Consider the following 15,638-nt stretch of genomic DNA (forward strand, 5'->3'; position numbering starts at 1 on the left):
ATGAGCCAAGTATATATCGCTTGGCTACGGGATAGGGCACAGAGATGGAGTACACGTATCAGAAGGGTTTGAGCAGCATGGATGGAGAAGAATTGTTAGGGTGGCACAAGGGGAAAGAGCTGGGAGGGGGCCAGGGGATGAAATTGAGGAATGGAAAATTTCAGCTAGAGAGGGAAAAGTTTCCTGATAGTGAGATCTGTTAGACTGAGGTAATCTCCCAATTTAAGTAAAGGAAGCACCACGACTTTGGACATTTAAACCTGTACTGGGCAAAGCACTAGGAAATGTGCTGTAGGAAGCAGTGCTACATAGGGAAAGGCCTGGATAATTAAGGCCCTGATTAAGCAACACAGCAAACTCATGCTGAAATCAAGGAGAGTTCAGCACATGCTGAAAGGTAAGAGTTTTGCTGAACAGGGATGGATTTAAGTATGTGATTAAGTGTGTTGTGGAAGTGGGGCCTAAATGGGTCAGAGCCTGATCCAGCAAATCACCTAAGCATGTGCTTAATTTTCAGCACATGCTTAAACCCTGGGCCTCAAGCAGAGGTTTCAGTGCTTTGCTGAATGGAGGCCTTAATGTCGTTTCTCTGATATTATGCTCAGAGAAGGCAGCTCTATTTGCAGAACTATATGTTGTTCAATATTGATTATTATTGGCAATCCTAATAACACAAGCTGCCAAACATCCACTCAGATTTGCTTGCAGGGGGTATTGTTGCTCTCTTCTCCACTCCACTCCCTTTCCCTTCTCCTGGCTCCCACCGCAGTTGATCAGCGGATGTTGTGGGCTTGAACATAGTTCCAGCCAGGAGCTTAATGTGAACTTCCTTTAGTCTAGGGGAAAAGGCGTAAGCTGAAGCCACAGAACTAACAGCGCCCTCTTTCGTAGGTGAGCATTTGCAGCTTTGGGATTGCCCTTTGGGTGTGTGGTACAGTAACTGTCTTGTGCGTGTGTTCTCCAGAAAGTTATTGAAGATCCACTGCCTGGAAAGTGGAGTCTGGGAGGAAGGCAGCTGCGTCCCAGTGCTGTGCGAGCCGCCCCCTCCTGTCTTTGAGGGGATGTACAACTGTACCCATGGCTTTGAGCTGGACACCCAATGTGTGCTCCGCTGCAACCCGCAGAGCAAAAGGGTAAGAATGACTTCTTTAAGGGGGAATGCAAGAGCACAGCAAGCCTGCTGGAGGACACCCTGGCGACCTTGTTTGGGTATGGCTTTGAGCTGGCCTGAAAGCAGCGTGGCTAGCTAATGACATGCATTGCAAAGGATATTCCATGCCCTGGTTCTGAATTTATTTGCTGAACTGCAAATCCATGGTGTACTTGCTGCAATCAGCATCTAGGATGGGATTTCCTTGGGAGCCTGCCAGAGACATTTACACTGGAGTCTTGCAGGTGGATAGAGGAATTTTTCTCTCTGTCAGTTCAGTAGAAACGAGGGCCTTAATCATGTGAACACTTAGCCGTGTGCAACTCTCATGTGTTAAAGTTAAGTATGTGTGTTTAGTGAACAACTGGGGCCAAAGTAAAGGAGAACTGGAAACAGGCCCTGATTCAGCAAAGTACTGAAGTTTGAAGGGGACTTAAGCATGTGCTTAAAATTAAGCACATGCTTAAGGGCTTTGCTGAAATGAAGTTTGGATTTCTGTGTTTGGCCTGAATGGACATCAAGGCAACTCCTAGGATTTAGAGCAGAAACTGGCCTAGATTTCCTGGCCTACCTGGGACAGATGCTGGTGCCTGCATCAGAAACCAGCATCTATCACAATGCTCTGCAACTGACCCAATCCATCTCCTGTAAAAGGGGGACATGAACTAATATACAAACCAACAGCAAAGCTGAAAGTGAGCAATATTTCATGACTTATTGAGCTGTTTAGCACAATAGCTATAGGGTCCACACCTCAGTCGTCTTGCTACGCTGCTTTATTCTGTTGTTGTGTGCAACACGCATGCACACAAACCATAGGGGCCAGATGAGAGTTAAGAATGCTAAAATGGGCACCTTGGCTCCTGATGTAGGAGAGTGGGAGACCAGTCTGTGTCCTAATTTTGTTCTGTTCCAAACTGAGCCCCATGCATTACCCAGCCCTGGGCAACAAGACCTGCAAGCTGCTTGAATGATTCAGGATAAAATAATTCAACCCAACAGGTATTTAACAAATGTAGGCCTGTCTTCTGTTCACAAATATCTGCAAAGCCATTGTAATTTATTTTAAAGGTTAGTTTGTCATTTACAGTTGTTCAACAAATAATTTTGCAAAGAATTTTTCTCCTATATTTATATGCACGCTGGTCATGGTGAGCATTTCCTAGCTGTTGTTGGTGCCCAAAGACTGTCTCCCTAACTCACGTGGCACTGGTGTGTCCCTTAATTGGGTGACCTAGACGTTGGTCTACACTTCAGAGCACTGTATAGAACTTTTTGTGCACTGTAGCAGGGTCCATACGGCGAGTCAGTGTGCGGCAAGCTAGTGCACTGTAGATCCACACTCTAGCTTGCCATGTGCTAACTCGCTGTGTAGACAAGCCCTCAATAAACAAGAGGAGCCAACGTTGTCTGTGGACATTCAGAATTGTTTGTTTGAATCTGGCATCCAACTAATGGAGAGCCTTTCAAAATGGGTGTGAGTGCATTTCCATGGCAGAGCCCTATGAATGTTTCTTTGCACTGGTATTTGCAATGCTCTCTGCCCATGTTCTTGCAAATGAAAATTTACTCGCTCAAATGCTCATGAAGGAACAGAAGTACTGAGCTGCTTACTGACCCTTGATCTGTGGGCCAGGTAACCTGCTATCACCTGATCCCTGGCCTCAAAGCCATCCCTGGGAGATGAATTACTCGGCTCAGGTGGCACTGAGGCCAGCTCCCCTTGGAGGACCAGCCAACTTTGTGACAGCAGAATGCAGATGTAGCATTGGCAGCTGCTCTGCAGATCTGTTTATTTTGGTATATTTGGGTTAGATTGTAAGCACCTGGCCTGGGATTCCTTTCTCTCCCATCCAGTTGTAGGAAATCTCAGGTCTGTTGTCAATGCCTTTGTGATGCAATGGTTTTCCTGGGCTCTTGTAGACTTTGGGAACCAAAGAGACCATCGTGATCCTCTAGACTGACCTCCTGCACATCACAGGTCACACAATCTCACCCACCCACCCCTGCAATAGGCCCATAACCTCTGGCTGCGTTACTGTGAGGACCAATAAAACCCAGCCCCTGGGAGGCAGCTAATGGGTCCCAAGTGGAGCTAAGCTCACTCTCCCAAAAGGGCCAGCCCAGCAGCAACTGTCACGCACTCTTGTAATACTCATGGAAGAAAATAATTTGTACTGTCAACAATTCTGCTTGTTTTTAAATGAAAGGTTAATTGCTGCTGGGGCAATTTGCAGAAGGACTATTGCAAGTGTCTCATCGAAATACATGTGGTGAATTTCCTGTGATGGGATCAAATTGCAATGTGGAACAGTTTGCTTCATAAGCATTTGGTACTGGCCATCATAGATTGGATTCCCCCATTTTGGCATAACTTATAAAAGGCTGCATCCTGCTCTCACTGTAGTCGATGGAGAATTTTGCCTTTGATTTCAGTGAGAGAAGGCTCCTCCTAAACTTCATTTTGTGAAATTGATGTTAGTGGGGAAAAGGATAACATGATTTAAATGGGCTCCAGTGGGAGGCCGGTTATTCTTTCTGGTATAACTACGTGTGGCTAGGACAAGGGGAATAGACACAAAAGCCATTGCAGAGCCTCTTGTACTGGCTGTACAGTGCAGTAATGTGGATTCCTCTCTTTGCTTTTCTAGGTTCCTATCCTTTGTACTAAAGAGGGCTTATGGACAGAGGAGTTTAAATTGTGTGAGAACCTGCAAGGCAATTGTCCTCCACCTCCAGAGCTGAATTTAGTGGAGTACAAGTGTGAAGAAGGCTATGGCATTGGTGAGGGCAAAAAAGGATGTTGATTTCTGATCCAAACCCGCTTCTCTTGGAACAGGCTGTTTGTTGAGTCAACTGGGTCTACTGTGGTCTCAGAGGACTAAGTGAAAGGTCACACTGACTCCTTTGCTGCTCCAGTAACATTTAAATTTCTGACAAAGTTCCATTTTGTTTTTAGTCTTCTGTCTGCACATTAAGCCAGTTGGGCAGTTTATGGATGTAGATAACATCGGGCCATGTTAGCAGTAGAGCTTTAATCCTAATGCTGGCTTTGGGTTAAGGATGTGTAGTTTCATGAGGCGAAGGAATATGTCAGCGAGGCAAACCACAGCCATTTGCCGTATTCTTACACCCTTTGCAGTTGTTTTTACTGTGGGTGGTTGTGGTGGTGATGGTAATTCCTAGAGGGATGACCTGAGTTACCTGGCATGTGAAACTGGGCAATTTTACTCTTCACGGGTCCATGCAAACTGTTTCTTTGGTCTAAATCCACTTGGGTTTATATCCTTCCCACTTTAAAGCAACACTCAATCATAGCTGCCACATCGGACTTGGCTTTGTGTCTAAATGGAGTGTTAATGCAAAACCCACATAGTTTTCAGTGCAAAACCATAAATCACCCAAGTTTGATCAAAACTGGGCCCAGGCTGGTGAAAAAGGCCAATTAAGTTTTGCAAAACTTCTGACAAGCCTGGTATGAGTTTGGGGCGGGTGATGAAACCCAGGCATTTTCCCATGGCTGCAGGCTCCATTCGGAACATTTTGCACAGCTGTAATTTGATTTTTTTAAGTTCTTTATTAAATTTTAAGAAATAAAAAGATCAAGGGCTAGATCCACAAAGAAATTTAGGCATCAAACTGCCACTGCAGGCTCCTACATTCAAAAGTTAAATCCTCCTAAACCCTGCTCAGCTGCCACCTAACCCTTTAGACACCTAAGTTTCCACCAGGGAAGTGCCCTAGGTGCCTACATTTCTGCCAGTGAGTATGCACACAGTCATCTATATTGTGATGCAGCTGAGCTGGTGGGCCCCGGTGGGATTTTCAAAGTAGGCATTCCCCCCTCTGCTTCACCTGTGGGGCCAATCCTGTTGATGTGCTCACAGGCAGCCTCTCAGCATACCTGCCAAATCAAGCCCCCCACAAAACATGGCAGCAGTTGTGACCCTGCAGTCTGCGTTCAAATCCTCAATCTGCCTGGAACCTCCCAGGCGAGTGCCCTACCCACTGGGGTGTAGGGTACGCTGGGGTAAGTCTCTTTGGTTGAAGCTGTACCGCTTTGTGTGAAGTGTTTTAAATAGTTATTGGAGCAGGGATTGGAACTCGGGCTCTACGGGGCCTGCCCGACCTGCTGTGCTGCCGAGTTGGTCTCACTCTCTCTGACCCGATGACTGCTGAAAGTATTCCCTACCACGTGGAACAGCTCCCGCAGAAGAGAGGGAGGGCCACGCCAGAATATGCTGTAGCCCCGTGGTAGAGCATTCACATGGAAAGTGCAGACCTGGGTCCAAGTCCCTGCTCCACATCCGGCAGAGGGCGGGGATTTGATCCCAGCTCTCCCACAGCCTGGGTGAGTGCTCCAACCACTGCACTGTAGCACATAAGGCAATTGCCACCACCGGTGTGTTTTTGTGAGACTGGGCTGGCCTGGCTTAGGTGCCTACCTGCAGGAGTAGGTTCACAGCTCTGAATCAGAAGTGGAGACAGGTGCCTGCCTCCAGCCAAGAGCTAATCCCCTAACTCCCTCTGCACAGCGATTCTTAGGCCGCACCCCTCGCCTCACCATGTCCTAATAGCTGTCTTACATGGCTCCTGCTCAGCTTGGCTTTTGAAGACCCGTGTCTTAGGTGCCAAACTCTCCCTGTGCATTGCATAGGGAGCCTGGGCACCTAACTCAGGGCAGTGAATTCCGCCGGGTGGCAGGTGGCCTAAACGGCAGGCACTGCAAGGCTGAGCCTAAGTCTGTGGATCTAGCCCCAACAGTGCAAACACACCAAGATATTGCCTGAACTTATCAAAACATGATAGAGAGGCGGTGCCATCTAGTGGAAAACACATTGGACTGATGCTCAGAATACCTGGGTTCTAGTCCCATCTCTGCCGCTGACTCGCTGTGCGACCTTACGCAAATGACTGCACCTTTCTGTGCCTCAGTTTCTCCTCCCACCCTTCCTCTTTCTTGTATGTTTAGATTGTAAGCTCTCTGGCCCAAGGATGGCCTCTTATGATGTGTTTGTACAATGCTCAGTATGATGGGGCCCCGACCTCAGCTGGGGCCTTTAGGCATTATTGTCACAATAATAATAGTTGGTTTTACTTGATATAACAACAATACAAATGAGACCCAAAGCAATCGCAGCAAAATAAACTTAATAACACTACTATCCTCCTCCCCCGCAATAAACAAATACTGCCTTCAGAAACAACACTCAGACCAGACAAGCTGAGCCATCCCAAAGCTCCCCTGGTTTGGAATGCCCCGGTATATGGAAGAGTAAATCGCCTCTATCCGTGGCATTATGTAAATTCACATTGGTCATAACATTCGTACAATGAAAACTGCTTCATTAACCCTAAAGCATCACAGTAAAGATCCCTGTGGCATTGTCCCATGTACAGTTCAGTGCCTTCAAAGGATAGTTCATCTTCTGTCTTCCTCCTGGAGGAATTCTGTGCCAAAATCTTTTTAAAATTCTGTACACAACATTTTAAAATTCTGCAAAATTCTGTATATTTTATTTGTCAAAATAACACTATATAATCCATGCCAGTTTCAATTATACCTGTCGGAAACAATGTCCGTAACAATACAGACACAAAAAAACCAAAAATTTCCCCCCAGGAACAGAGAGTTAAAGAAACCCCTATGAGAACCCAGTTTCTGTTTCTCTGTTCCCTCCCCACCAGAGCCCAGCTGGGGAGGCCAGACACCCACACTCCTCCTCCCCAGAGCCCAGCCATGGGGCACCCCCTTTTCCCAGACACCCGCACCCTTTACTCCTCCAGAGCCCCGGGATCCAGAGGAAGAAACAGCCTGATGCTGGGTCCTGGGTTTGTATGGAGTTTCCTGCACACTGCCTTCTTCCTTCAGGGTGTGCAGGGAACTGCAGCTGCCGGGGGTTCTCCAGCTCCATCCTCCTCCCCCTGGCAGTGTCTTCTATTTGCAAGCTGGGGAGTTGGGCTCTGGGGAGTCAGGTCCCTAGTGGCGGCCAGCCCCTCTGCAGAGCCAATTCTGTTGGGGGGGAGGAAATTCTGTAGATAACATTAATTCTATGCAAATTCTGCATTGCGCAGTGGCGCAGAATTCCCCCAGGAGTAGTGTTTGTACCTTTTTACCTGTGTAGCTGCCTCCATGCCAGTGATTTATATTAGGCTGAGAATTTTTTTCCATTCTAATTAACCTTTTAGCCTCAAGATAATCAATCTTTTAGCCTTCAGCTCTTAGGAGCCAGGCCTTATTGTACTGCCATAGGACAAGAAGTCAGTAGTTGTGGCCAGCTTGCATTCCATCATTTAATACCCCGTTGATTGTGTAGAACACAGTGCTGTGCTGTGCTCCGCTGTCCTTCCTGCAGTACCCAGGAGGCTGGAAGACATAAACTATGGACAGGTCTCTCGTTCCAGAATTTTCAAGCAAAGATCTGCACTGCAAAGTCTGATTTGTGGGGATGTTTTTCAGAAAGTCCAAATGTTACAGGTTATATAGTCATTTGCATAACCAATATATTTTATTCCCTTAGGGCTAAATCCCAATTCCACTGAAGTCAATGGAAATTTTGCCTGTAACATTATTAGGACCATGGTTTGGCTTGTTGAAGATAGTGTAGGAACCACAGTAGGATCATTGCTAGATATACAGGACAGTCCTATTTTTATGGGTCTGTCCTATGTCCTGCCAGCCGAGCTTGCAAGACAATATAGAGTCACCAGTGCACAAGAGTCACTTCACCACTTTCTAGGTGCTTCCTTCTGCAGAACATTTGACTTTGTGTCCTCTGACTTTTCAGTTCAGTTCTGGGGTGGGCAGCATAGCTGTGTGAACCCCAAGATTCTCCCATGATTGGTTGGGATTTTGGAAGGGAATTCTAGCCTAATCCCCAGAACTGGCAAATAGAAGGTCTCTCCTGGGTCTGCCTCTATCACACTGTAGTGCCTAGTTCTTAGCACTGGGGAAACCCCTTTCCCCCTATAACATAAGTCCCTTATTACCAAAGAAAGCGCTACAGAGTGTGTAGCCCATAAATGTAATGACCTATTGGTGAGTCTCCAGTCCTGTGTCTCTTCTGTCTCAGGTGCAGTGTGCATACCATCCTGTATAATCCCTCCCAGTGACGCAGTGATGCTCCCCGAAAACATGACTGCTGACACTATGGACCACCGTCTGGAACCTACCAGAGTCCAGGTAAAGGGTGTGTGTGGGGGGGGGAGGGCGTTGTCTCGCTGTTTAAGGTACACTGAGACAGAATGATTCCTGAGATGTGAAGGTATCATTTTGATTCCATTGTAGCTGGCTCCCAGAGCAGCTTTCAGCAAATTCTGGGGATTGAAGGTGAGGCTTAGCTTATTTACTGATTGCCTGCATGGTTCCTCCCACCCCCGCACCTCCCATGATGTTAGAGTAAAGAATGGCAGGCCTGTGGGAAGAAGGAAGAGAGAGATTGGGAGAAGGAGGGAGCTTGGGAGAGACACAAACGTTCTAGGGAGGGGAGTGTTCAGAGAACAGTGAGCAAGTTGGAGAAGCCCCTCCTGCTACCAGCTGCGAACATGGAGCGAGCAGCCATCTCTGCCTAAAGAGCAGTTCTACCTTAAAACGCCCAGGCAATCGGACACAACCACGGAGCTGGATTTAAAGACACTGGACTTCTGCAGGCCAACCCTGCCATTCTCTGGGAGATGTCAGGGCCTTAGTGCCTCTAACAATCAAGCCACCCATTTACAGGCCTGAATATGGAATTAAGTGCTTCCTTTTAGACATCTGTTATGGAATGGCCATAATGTATTAAAGGGAGGTCTGGTAGTGCTGCCTATCGTTAACTTCCCACAACACATCCCATTATAAAACCTTGTTTTCAGTTGTTTATACCTTTGCCAACCTTTAACCATTAAGGGTGACATTTTCCAGGCTGGGTGTCAAATGGTTTTGGAATGTTTCAGCACAAATGGCTCAGCCACTTCCAAAAACCAGATTAGGGAAAAATATATTTTTTTGCCCAAGTTAAAAAAAATTATTCCTGGAGGAGCTCTAGCACCCCCATGCTTCGGAGCAGACACTTGATGTTTGGCAGGGGATGGCCTTTGTGTCAGAGCTTGGCCTTGTGCCATCTGTGTGAAAATCCACACACATTTGGCCAAATTATAAGCCCTTGAAAAGACTCCGTTCACACATGCTCTGTAGAGACTTGTTAAACTTTGGCAGCTAAATTCTCCAAAGCTTCTGTCTGCACTGGGAATGCTCCAGCCCAGGGATGCAGGGGCTGAGCAGGACTTTTCCTGCAATTGCTGCTCCTTGCTGCTTCTAGCTAGAGTGGGGCCAGGCACTGGAACTATGACAACAGAACTTGTTTCTCCTACGCTCTCAATGACCCTCTGCCTGGCAGCTAGGCAGCCTGGAGGAGGTGAAAACTGCCTGACTGAAATGCAGCAGGAGGACAAGAGCTGGGGTCTGAGAATGGAGTGGTGTGCTGGAAGGAGTAGACTGGAATAAGGAGCATGGGAGGGGGTGTTACCTGGGTTTTCAGAACCCCCAACAGGGGCAACTTAGCTATTTTATTTTAGGCAGTGTAAGGAATAAATCAATAGGAACTCAACGATTCTGTCTGATCAAGGAGTAATGCAAGTAAGCGTGCTCTATCTAAAACTGAGGTTTATTTGATTTAAGCACACACAAACATAAGCAATAGGTTTAGAACATTCCAGATATTTACCTAACATCTGGGACGGTACTGAGTAATTAACAGCAGGTTCGCAGTGGCCAGTTGCTCACCCACTGGAGAGAAAGGGTGTCAGGAAAAACATCCCTCAAGGTGTCGTCTGAGGACTGCGCCAAAGTATACTTTATTAGCTAATTTTTTATAATTAACTTTTATAAAACACATAGGTTATAATGACCCCTACTGTATTATTATTTTTCAAAATTTTTATTAACTTTTAGTATTAATTTTTTTAATATTAGAGGCATCTAGACTTAAGGTTTTTTCATTATTTGTTTGTTTTTTATTTTGATTAGCAGAAACTGCCAGCTAGATATGACCTTGCTTTTGAAAGTCTGTTTTTAAATTAACCCTTAACTATGTGGTGGTCTATTTTATTAATTTAGGGTGGCTGAATGCACATACTATGGTTGTAATTAACTTGATTATATTTTGGAGTATACATACCCTTTAAATCCAGGGCAACAGAGGAACTGGAACAGGGAAGTACAGGGGAGTGTGAGAGTGTGAGACAGAGGGGTTCAGGGTAAGACTGAGATCAGATGAGGACCTGGGACTGGCTGGGTGGGGAGCTGGTGGGGTGACTGGGACTGACGGGGGTGAAGAGCTGCTGGGGTGGAGGAGGAGAGATAGGACTGGTACAGGGACAGGCTAGAGCAGGGGTGTGCAAAATCCGGCCCCTCAGGGTTTTGGATCTGGCCCACGGGATTCCCATGCCGCTCCCAGAAGAGGCCGGCACCACATCCCTGGGGGAGGGGAGGCAGAGGGCTCTGTGCGCTGCCCTCGCCTGCAGACACTGCCCCCCGCAGCTCCCATTGGCTGGGAACAGGGAACCGCAGCCAATGGGAGCTTCGGGGGCGGTTCCCACAGGTGAGGGCAGCATGCAAAGCCCTCTGCCACCCCAGGGGCCTCAGGGACGTGGTGCCAGCCGCTTCTGGGAGTGGCGCGGGGCCAGGGCAGGCAGGCGGGGAGCTTGTCCTGGCCCCGGTGCGTGCCGCTGCCACCCCAGAGCCACTCCAGGTAAGCGGCGCTGGGCCGGAGCCCGTACCCCGAACCCCTCCTGCACCCCAACTCCCTGCCCTGAGCCCCTGCCGCACCCTGCCTGCACTCCAACCCCCTTCCCTGAGCCCCCTCATACACCCCGCACCCTTCCTCTGCCCCAACACCTTGCCCTGAGCCCTTTCCTGCACCCCACACCCCCTCCCACACTCCCTCCTGCACACAACACCCCCTGCCCCAGCCCTACATTCATGGCCCTGCGTGCAATTTCCCCACCCAGATGTGGCCCTCGGGCCAAAAAGTTTGCCCACCCCTGGGCTAGAGGGTACATTGACAGAAGGGGTCAGTCTTGAGGGGAGCAGGCCCACTAGAGCATACTCCCCTCTAGAACCTGGACTGGAACCCAAGAATCCAGAGTCTCAGCATTCCCCTGCTGTCCCCAAATAGCTGTGAAACCCGTTGCCAAAGTGTGTCCCTCTAGAGTCTAGTGGCTGGTTCACAAAGAGGGCAATAACTTACTACTGCTATCAGTCTAGTCTCTCTCTTCCCGTTGGTGCCTCATCCCAGTATCTCCTGCTGTACAAACTGGAAAAACAGAAATCCCATCAAGTGGAATCACATTGACACCACATGGGTCATCAGCAGGAACCTTTAGATCCACCACAAAGACCTCTGCCCCTTGAGCTACAATGATGAGTACCAGAGGAAAAGCCCATGAGGAAACTAATAATTCTGTCTTCAGAGCAGCGTTTGGGTAGCATGCAGTAAATAAGGCCTGGGGGCCACCCTTTGAACAAAGAAGAGAAAACCAAATATTGGCTAGCTGCTCCTTCAGTGAGTGCTGTCCATCCTGCGCACTGCATGAGGCATGTCATTGAATGCTTTGTCATACAACATATGCACAAGGGGGCCAAATCAGGATTGCACAGGCAACCTTAATTCAGGCATTTCCTAACTGGCGAGTGCTTGAGCTTGCAACTTTAATGTTCTTGTAACGGTTTCTCTATGTAATATAATATGCAGTACAAAGACACAGATGAGAAAGTGTCCATCGACCGCTTTGGACTCTCGGGGGATGGAAAGTGCTGCAGAAATCCAGGAGGAGATTTAGGAGCACAAATCCCACTGCTTCTTCAGTGGGACTTGTGCTTCTAAATCCCTTAGGTGCTTTTGGAAAGTCTCCCCCCGTGGGCCGCTGTCTTTGGCAAATACACAAAACAACATAGATACAGGAGCTGAAGCCACACACAAAGCCAAAGCAACACTCGTGTCTGGCAGACTCACTAGCAGCTCAGACTAAACTTCCACCAGGCGTCTCAGGGCTCTCTCACCTGTTGACAGCTCCAGGGACGCATTGCAGATTGTTTCCAGTGCCTGATGGCGGTGAAGTGTGGAGCTTCGCCATCCCCCCAACTGCCCTCTCTTCTTCCCTCCCCTCATGCGCTTTCCAGCAGAAAGGCTCAAATACTTGGGATTATAACATCCAAAAGCGGCTCCGCCAGGGGTAATATTTCTTAAAATAAAAATGAAACGCGTCAGAGGGGGTGGAAGAGAAGCAAGTAATATTATTGGGAGCCAGTGTTCTCCTCCAGCCACCTTTCTCCCCTCCTGGGAGCTCGTAGGAGGCTCACGGTTACCAGAACTTCATGCCTGTGGATACTCCCGTGCGTCAGTTTGAATCAGACTCACTGCAAATCACCGGCTGGGGGAGGGCTGTGGCATGTGGGATCGTTAGCTAGGTCTTGGAAGGAGGCCTCGGGTATGAAGGATCATATCACTCAGCTCTGCGGGACGCTGGCTTTTGGCTTTCCTTCCGCCAGCACCATCGCCTCTCGTGAATGGGGGGTGGAAGAGAGCAGGGGAAGGGGTTATTTTAAGAAAATGTCTTCCCTTTGCCAGGACCTGTCACTGAAACATATCGTTTTATTTGCTCCCTTCGCCTCTGCTCCTTCCTCCCTCCCTGCTGATAGATAGACATTTATTTCTTCCCTTGGAGTATGCTTTCCTTTCACAGCATTGGCCCTTGGTCAGGCACCTACGCAGCAAGAGCTGCCATTCCAGTGGAGAAGGGAAGGGTGGGGGCCCACAATGGGACTATTTAGAGAGGCACAGGTGAAAATAGTAGGGTCATGTTCCAGTTCTGACTCTGCCACTGACTGGCTTCATGCCTTGAGCAGGTCACTCCATCTCTCTGCCCTAATATCCTCATCTAGACTATGGGGGGAGGGGTAATACTGTCTTCATCTGACAGGGCTGTGGGGAGGATCAGTTATTTAATGTTTGTACGCTGCCGAAGCATTCTGCATGGCTGTTAGGTAAAAGGAACTGAACAGGCTCGGCTCCCTCAGCCAGCGCTCTGTGCCGCTGTCCTGGCTGGAATTTGGCGACCCTGAATGGAGAGTGATGGCCGAGGGATAGATTCTGCCCTGGTGACTGAAGAGGTTGGAATTGAGGAGGGGGCACAGTGAGAACAAAGTTGGGTGATGGGTGAGAGACTGAGAAAAGCTATGGAGGTTGGGGATGGGGGGATGAGTTAAACAGAGGGGCTGTTCTTTGAGCTCCTGGGAGAGCTGAGAACGGCAGGGGTGATTGGAAGGCCATTGCCGCAGGAGTAAGCTCTGCGGGACAGAGCTGAGAGCTTGCTCAGTGCAGTGATTATTAACGTGCCCTTGGGCTGCCATCTGCTATTCAAAGATATGTTTATGTCAAGCAGAGGGAAGCCCAGCCAATAGGACTGCCCAGCTATGTGGAACATCCTCACACACAGCTGGGCTGATAGCTCAGCTAAGCCATGGGCCACTCGATTACCCAGCCAGACATTTCAATTCACAGCCATGGGATTGCTCAGCTTCTGCCTCTCTATTCCTATAGTACTTGAGATTCCCCTGTTTATACATCCCAGGATTGCAGTAGCTCTGTTGGCAACAGAGTCATACTGGGAGCTCATTTTTAGCTAATTATCCACTAGTGCTGAGGCCAGACCTTCTTATCTGTGGCCATCTAACTGGTGAACCAGTTGAACACCTCTAGAGGAGTTGACCTGAGTGTGACAAGCCAGTGCATTGAGCTGCCCGTCCCTGGCCTCCACCACCTCTCTGTCGCTCTAGAGAGTTTAATTCCTTTTTATTCTTTAATCATCTTCTTCAAAGCTGCCAAATCTCAGTCCCTGCTCTCTTCAAACTCAACAGCACTAGTGGAAGGAAGGTCCCATCCGGACCTCCTCAGCTGGCAGGAGTTTGGCTGTGACACAGGATCTGAGGGGTGGTGAGAGAGTGGGATCCTTGGGCTGCGCAGCAGATGCACAGAAACCCATTGCAGAACCTGAGCAGACCACTGGCGATGCAGAGAGATGTGGTGGTATAATAATTCTAATAGGCTCCTAGGGCACCTTTGCCTTTCCTGGGTCACCTGACAGCTGTGTTCTCCTTTTTCTCCATAGAACATTGTGTGCACTGGTAGGTTGCGATGGCACCCAGACCCTACAGTCATTCACTGCATCCAGTCATGTGAGGTAAGGCCCCTTTGGGCTGGGGTTTCATACTCAGTCCATCATAAGGGTGGGGTTAGTTTGCCTTGGCAAGAGTTTGAATGGTCTACGGCAGGGTTTTCTGGCTTAGCAAAGAGGCCAGGGTGAATGTTCTTCATAAGCAAAGGAAAAGCCTTTGCACCAGTTGAGTAACGTGGCAATGACAAGTTTGGATTTTCAAAGCACCTTCTCCTGCTAAGATGTCTCCCCTGGTGAGCAAAGCCCAAAAGGCTGGAATAAGTACCCAGGCTGACTGATCTGAACTCTCCAGATGATGTGAGTTTAGAAGTTGGTCTTGAAATCTTGTGAACACAGGCTTCCTCATGTGATTTCTGGCACTCTGGACCCAGGCTAGCAACAGGAAATGTGAAATGAACAACAGAGCTGAGGTCCACACCACAGAGTTTGGAGGCAGATCAGAACTTTCCCAAAGCTTGGGGGTATAGGGATGAATTTATTCACACTTCTTTGAAGTTCAGGTTCTGGGAGAATGCTCCTGTCAGCTCTTTTATGCTGTCCTTTATCTCCTGTATCCATAAGACAAGCTGGACAGGAATTTAATTCTACAAGCCACAGCGCAGAGCTAATGAATGAATGCAAAAAGGTGGAATAAATGAGTGATGAGAGGAGTATGTGTGCCTAACATGTGTGAGCTGCAAGCTCCAGAGAGAGGGGGCTGAATGGCTTAATTGGTTACCAGTTGGTGGAGTGCTGCTGGGCACGAGAATGACACAGACCCATGAGCACAAGACATGTTGTCTCACTGGAGGCAGCTTGCATTTGGGAGCAACTTTACACCATTTTATCATGTGCTCCATGTGCTTCTCTTGACTGTATAGCGTTTCCGTTTACTGTATTTATTACAACGGGCGAGTTTTGAGGAGGAACTTAAGGCAAGAGAGACTGTCAGGTCACCCTCTCGGGCCAGTCCAAGTAAGTAGCAAGTGGATATCGTTACCAACTCAGGGCTGTTTGGTGTCCTAGGTGAAATGAGTTTGCTGGTTTCAGCCCATCTCCCAGGTAGCCCCTAACCAGTTGCTGCTGCTGGCAGTTTCAGCAGAGAAGTAAAGACCTGAATACTTCTAAAATACCTGTTTTCCCCTTCCAGGTCAGGAACGAGGCCTGTGGCAGGGCTGTGTGAGAGCCGCTTTCATGGCTTTGCCCTATTCCATGGATAAGTAGGAGACTTGAGTCTCCAGGGCTGCCAATCTGGCACATTTCACAAGCAATGCTTTAAATTAAAGGGAGTGAT

The 15,638-nt window shown here is 48.4% G+C and overlaps 1 protein-coding gene across 1 annotated transcript in view; it reads left to right on the forward strand.

The window, feature by feature from the left end:
- The window catches only part of PAPPA2 (pappalysin 2), a 170,973-nt gene that overhangs the window by 123,208 nt on the left and 32,127 nt on the right, over positions 1-15,638 (forward strand). The window contains exons 17-20 of the mRNA XM_073358102.1: positions 965-1,133; positions 3,802-3,934; positions 8,224-8,333; positions 14,300-14,371. Of these exons, the coding sequence (XP_073214203.1) occupies positions 965-1,133; positions 3,802-3,934; positions 8,224-8,333; positions 14,300-14,371 (484 nt within the window). The remainder of the gene's footprint in view (positions 1-964; positions 1,134-3,801; positions 3,935-8,223; positions 8,334-14,299; positions 14,372-15,638) is intronic.

The sequence above is a fragment of the Lepidochelys kempii genome, chromosome 8, assembly GCF_965140265.1.
Source record: "Lepidochelys kempii isolate rLepKem1 chromosome 8, rLepKem1.hap2, whole genome shotgun sequence".
Lineage (NCBI taxonomy): Eukaryota > Metazoa > Chordata > Testudines > Cheloniidae > Lepidochelys > Lepidochelys kempii.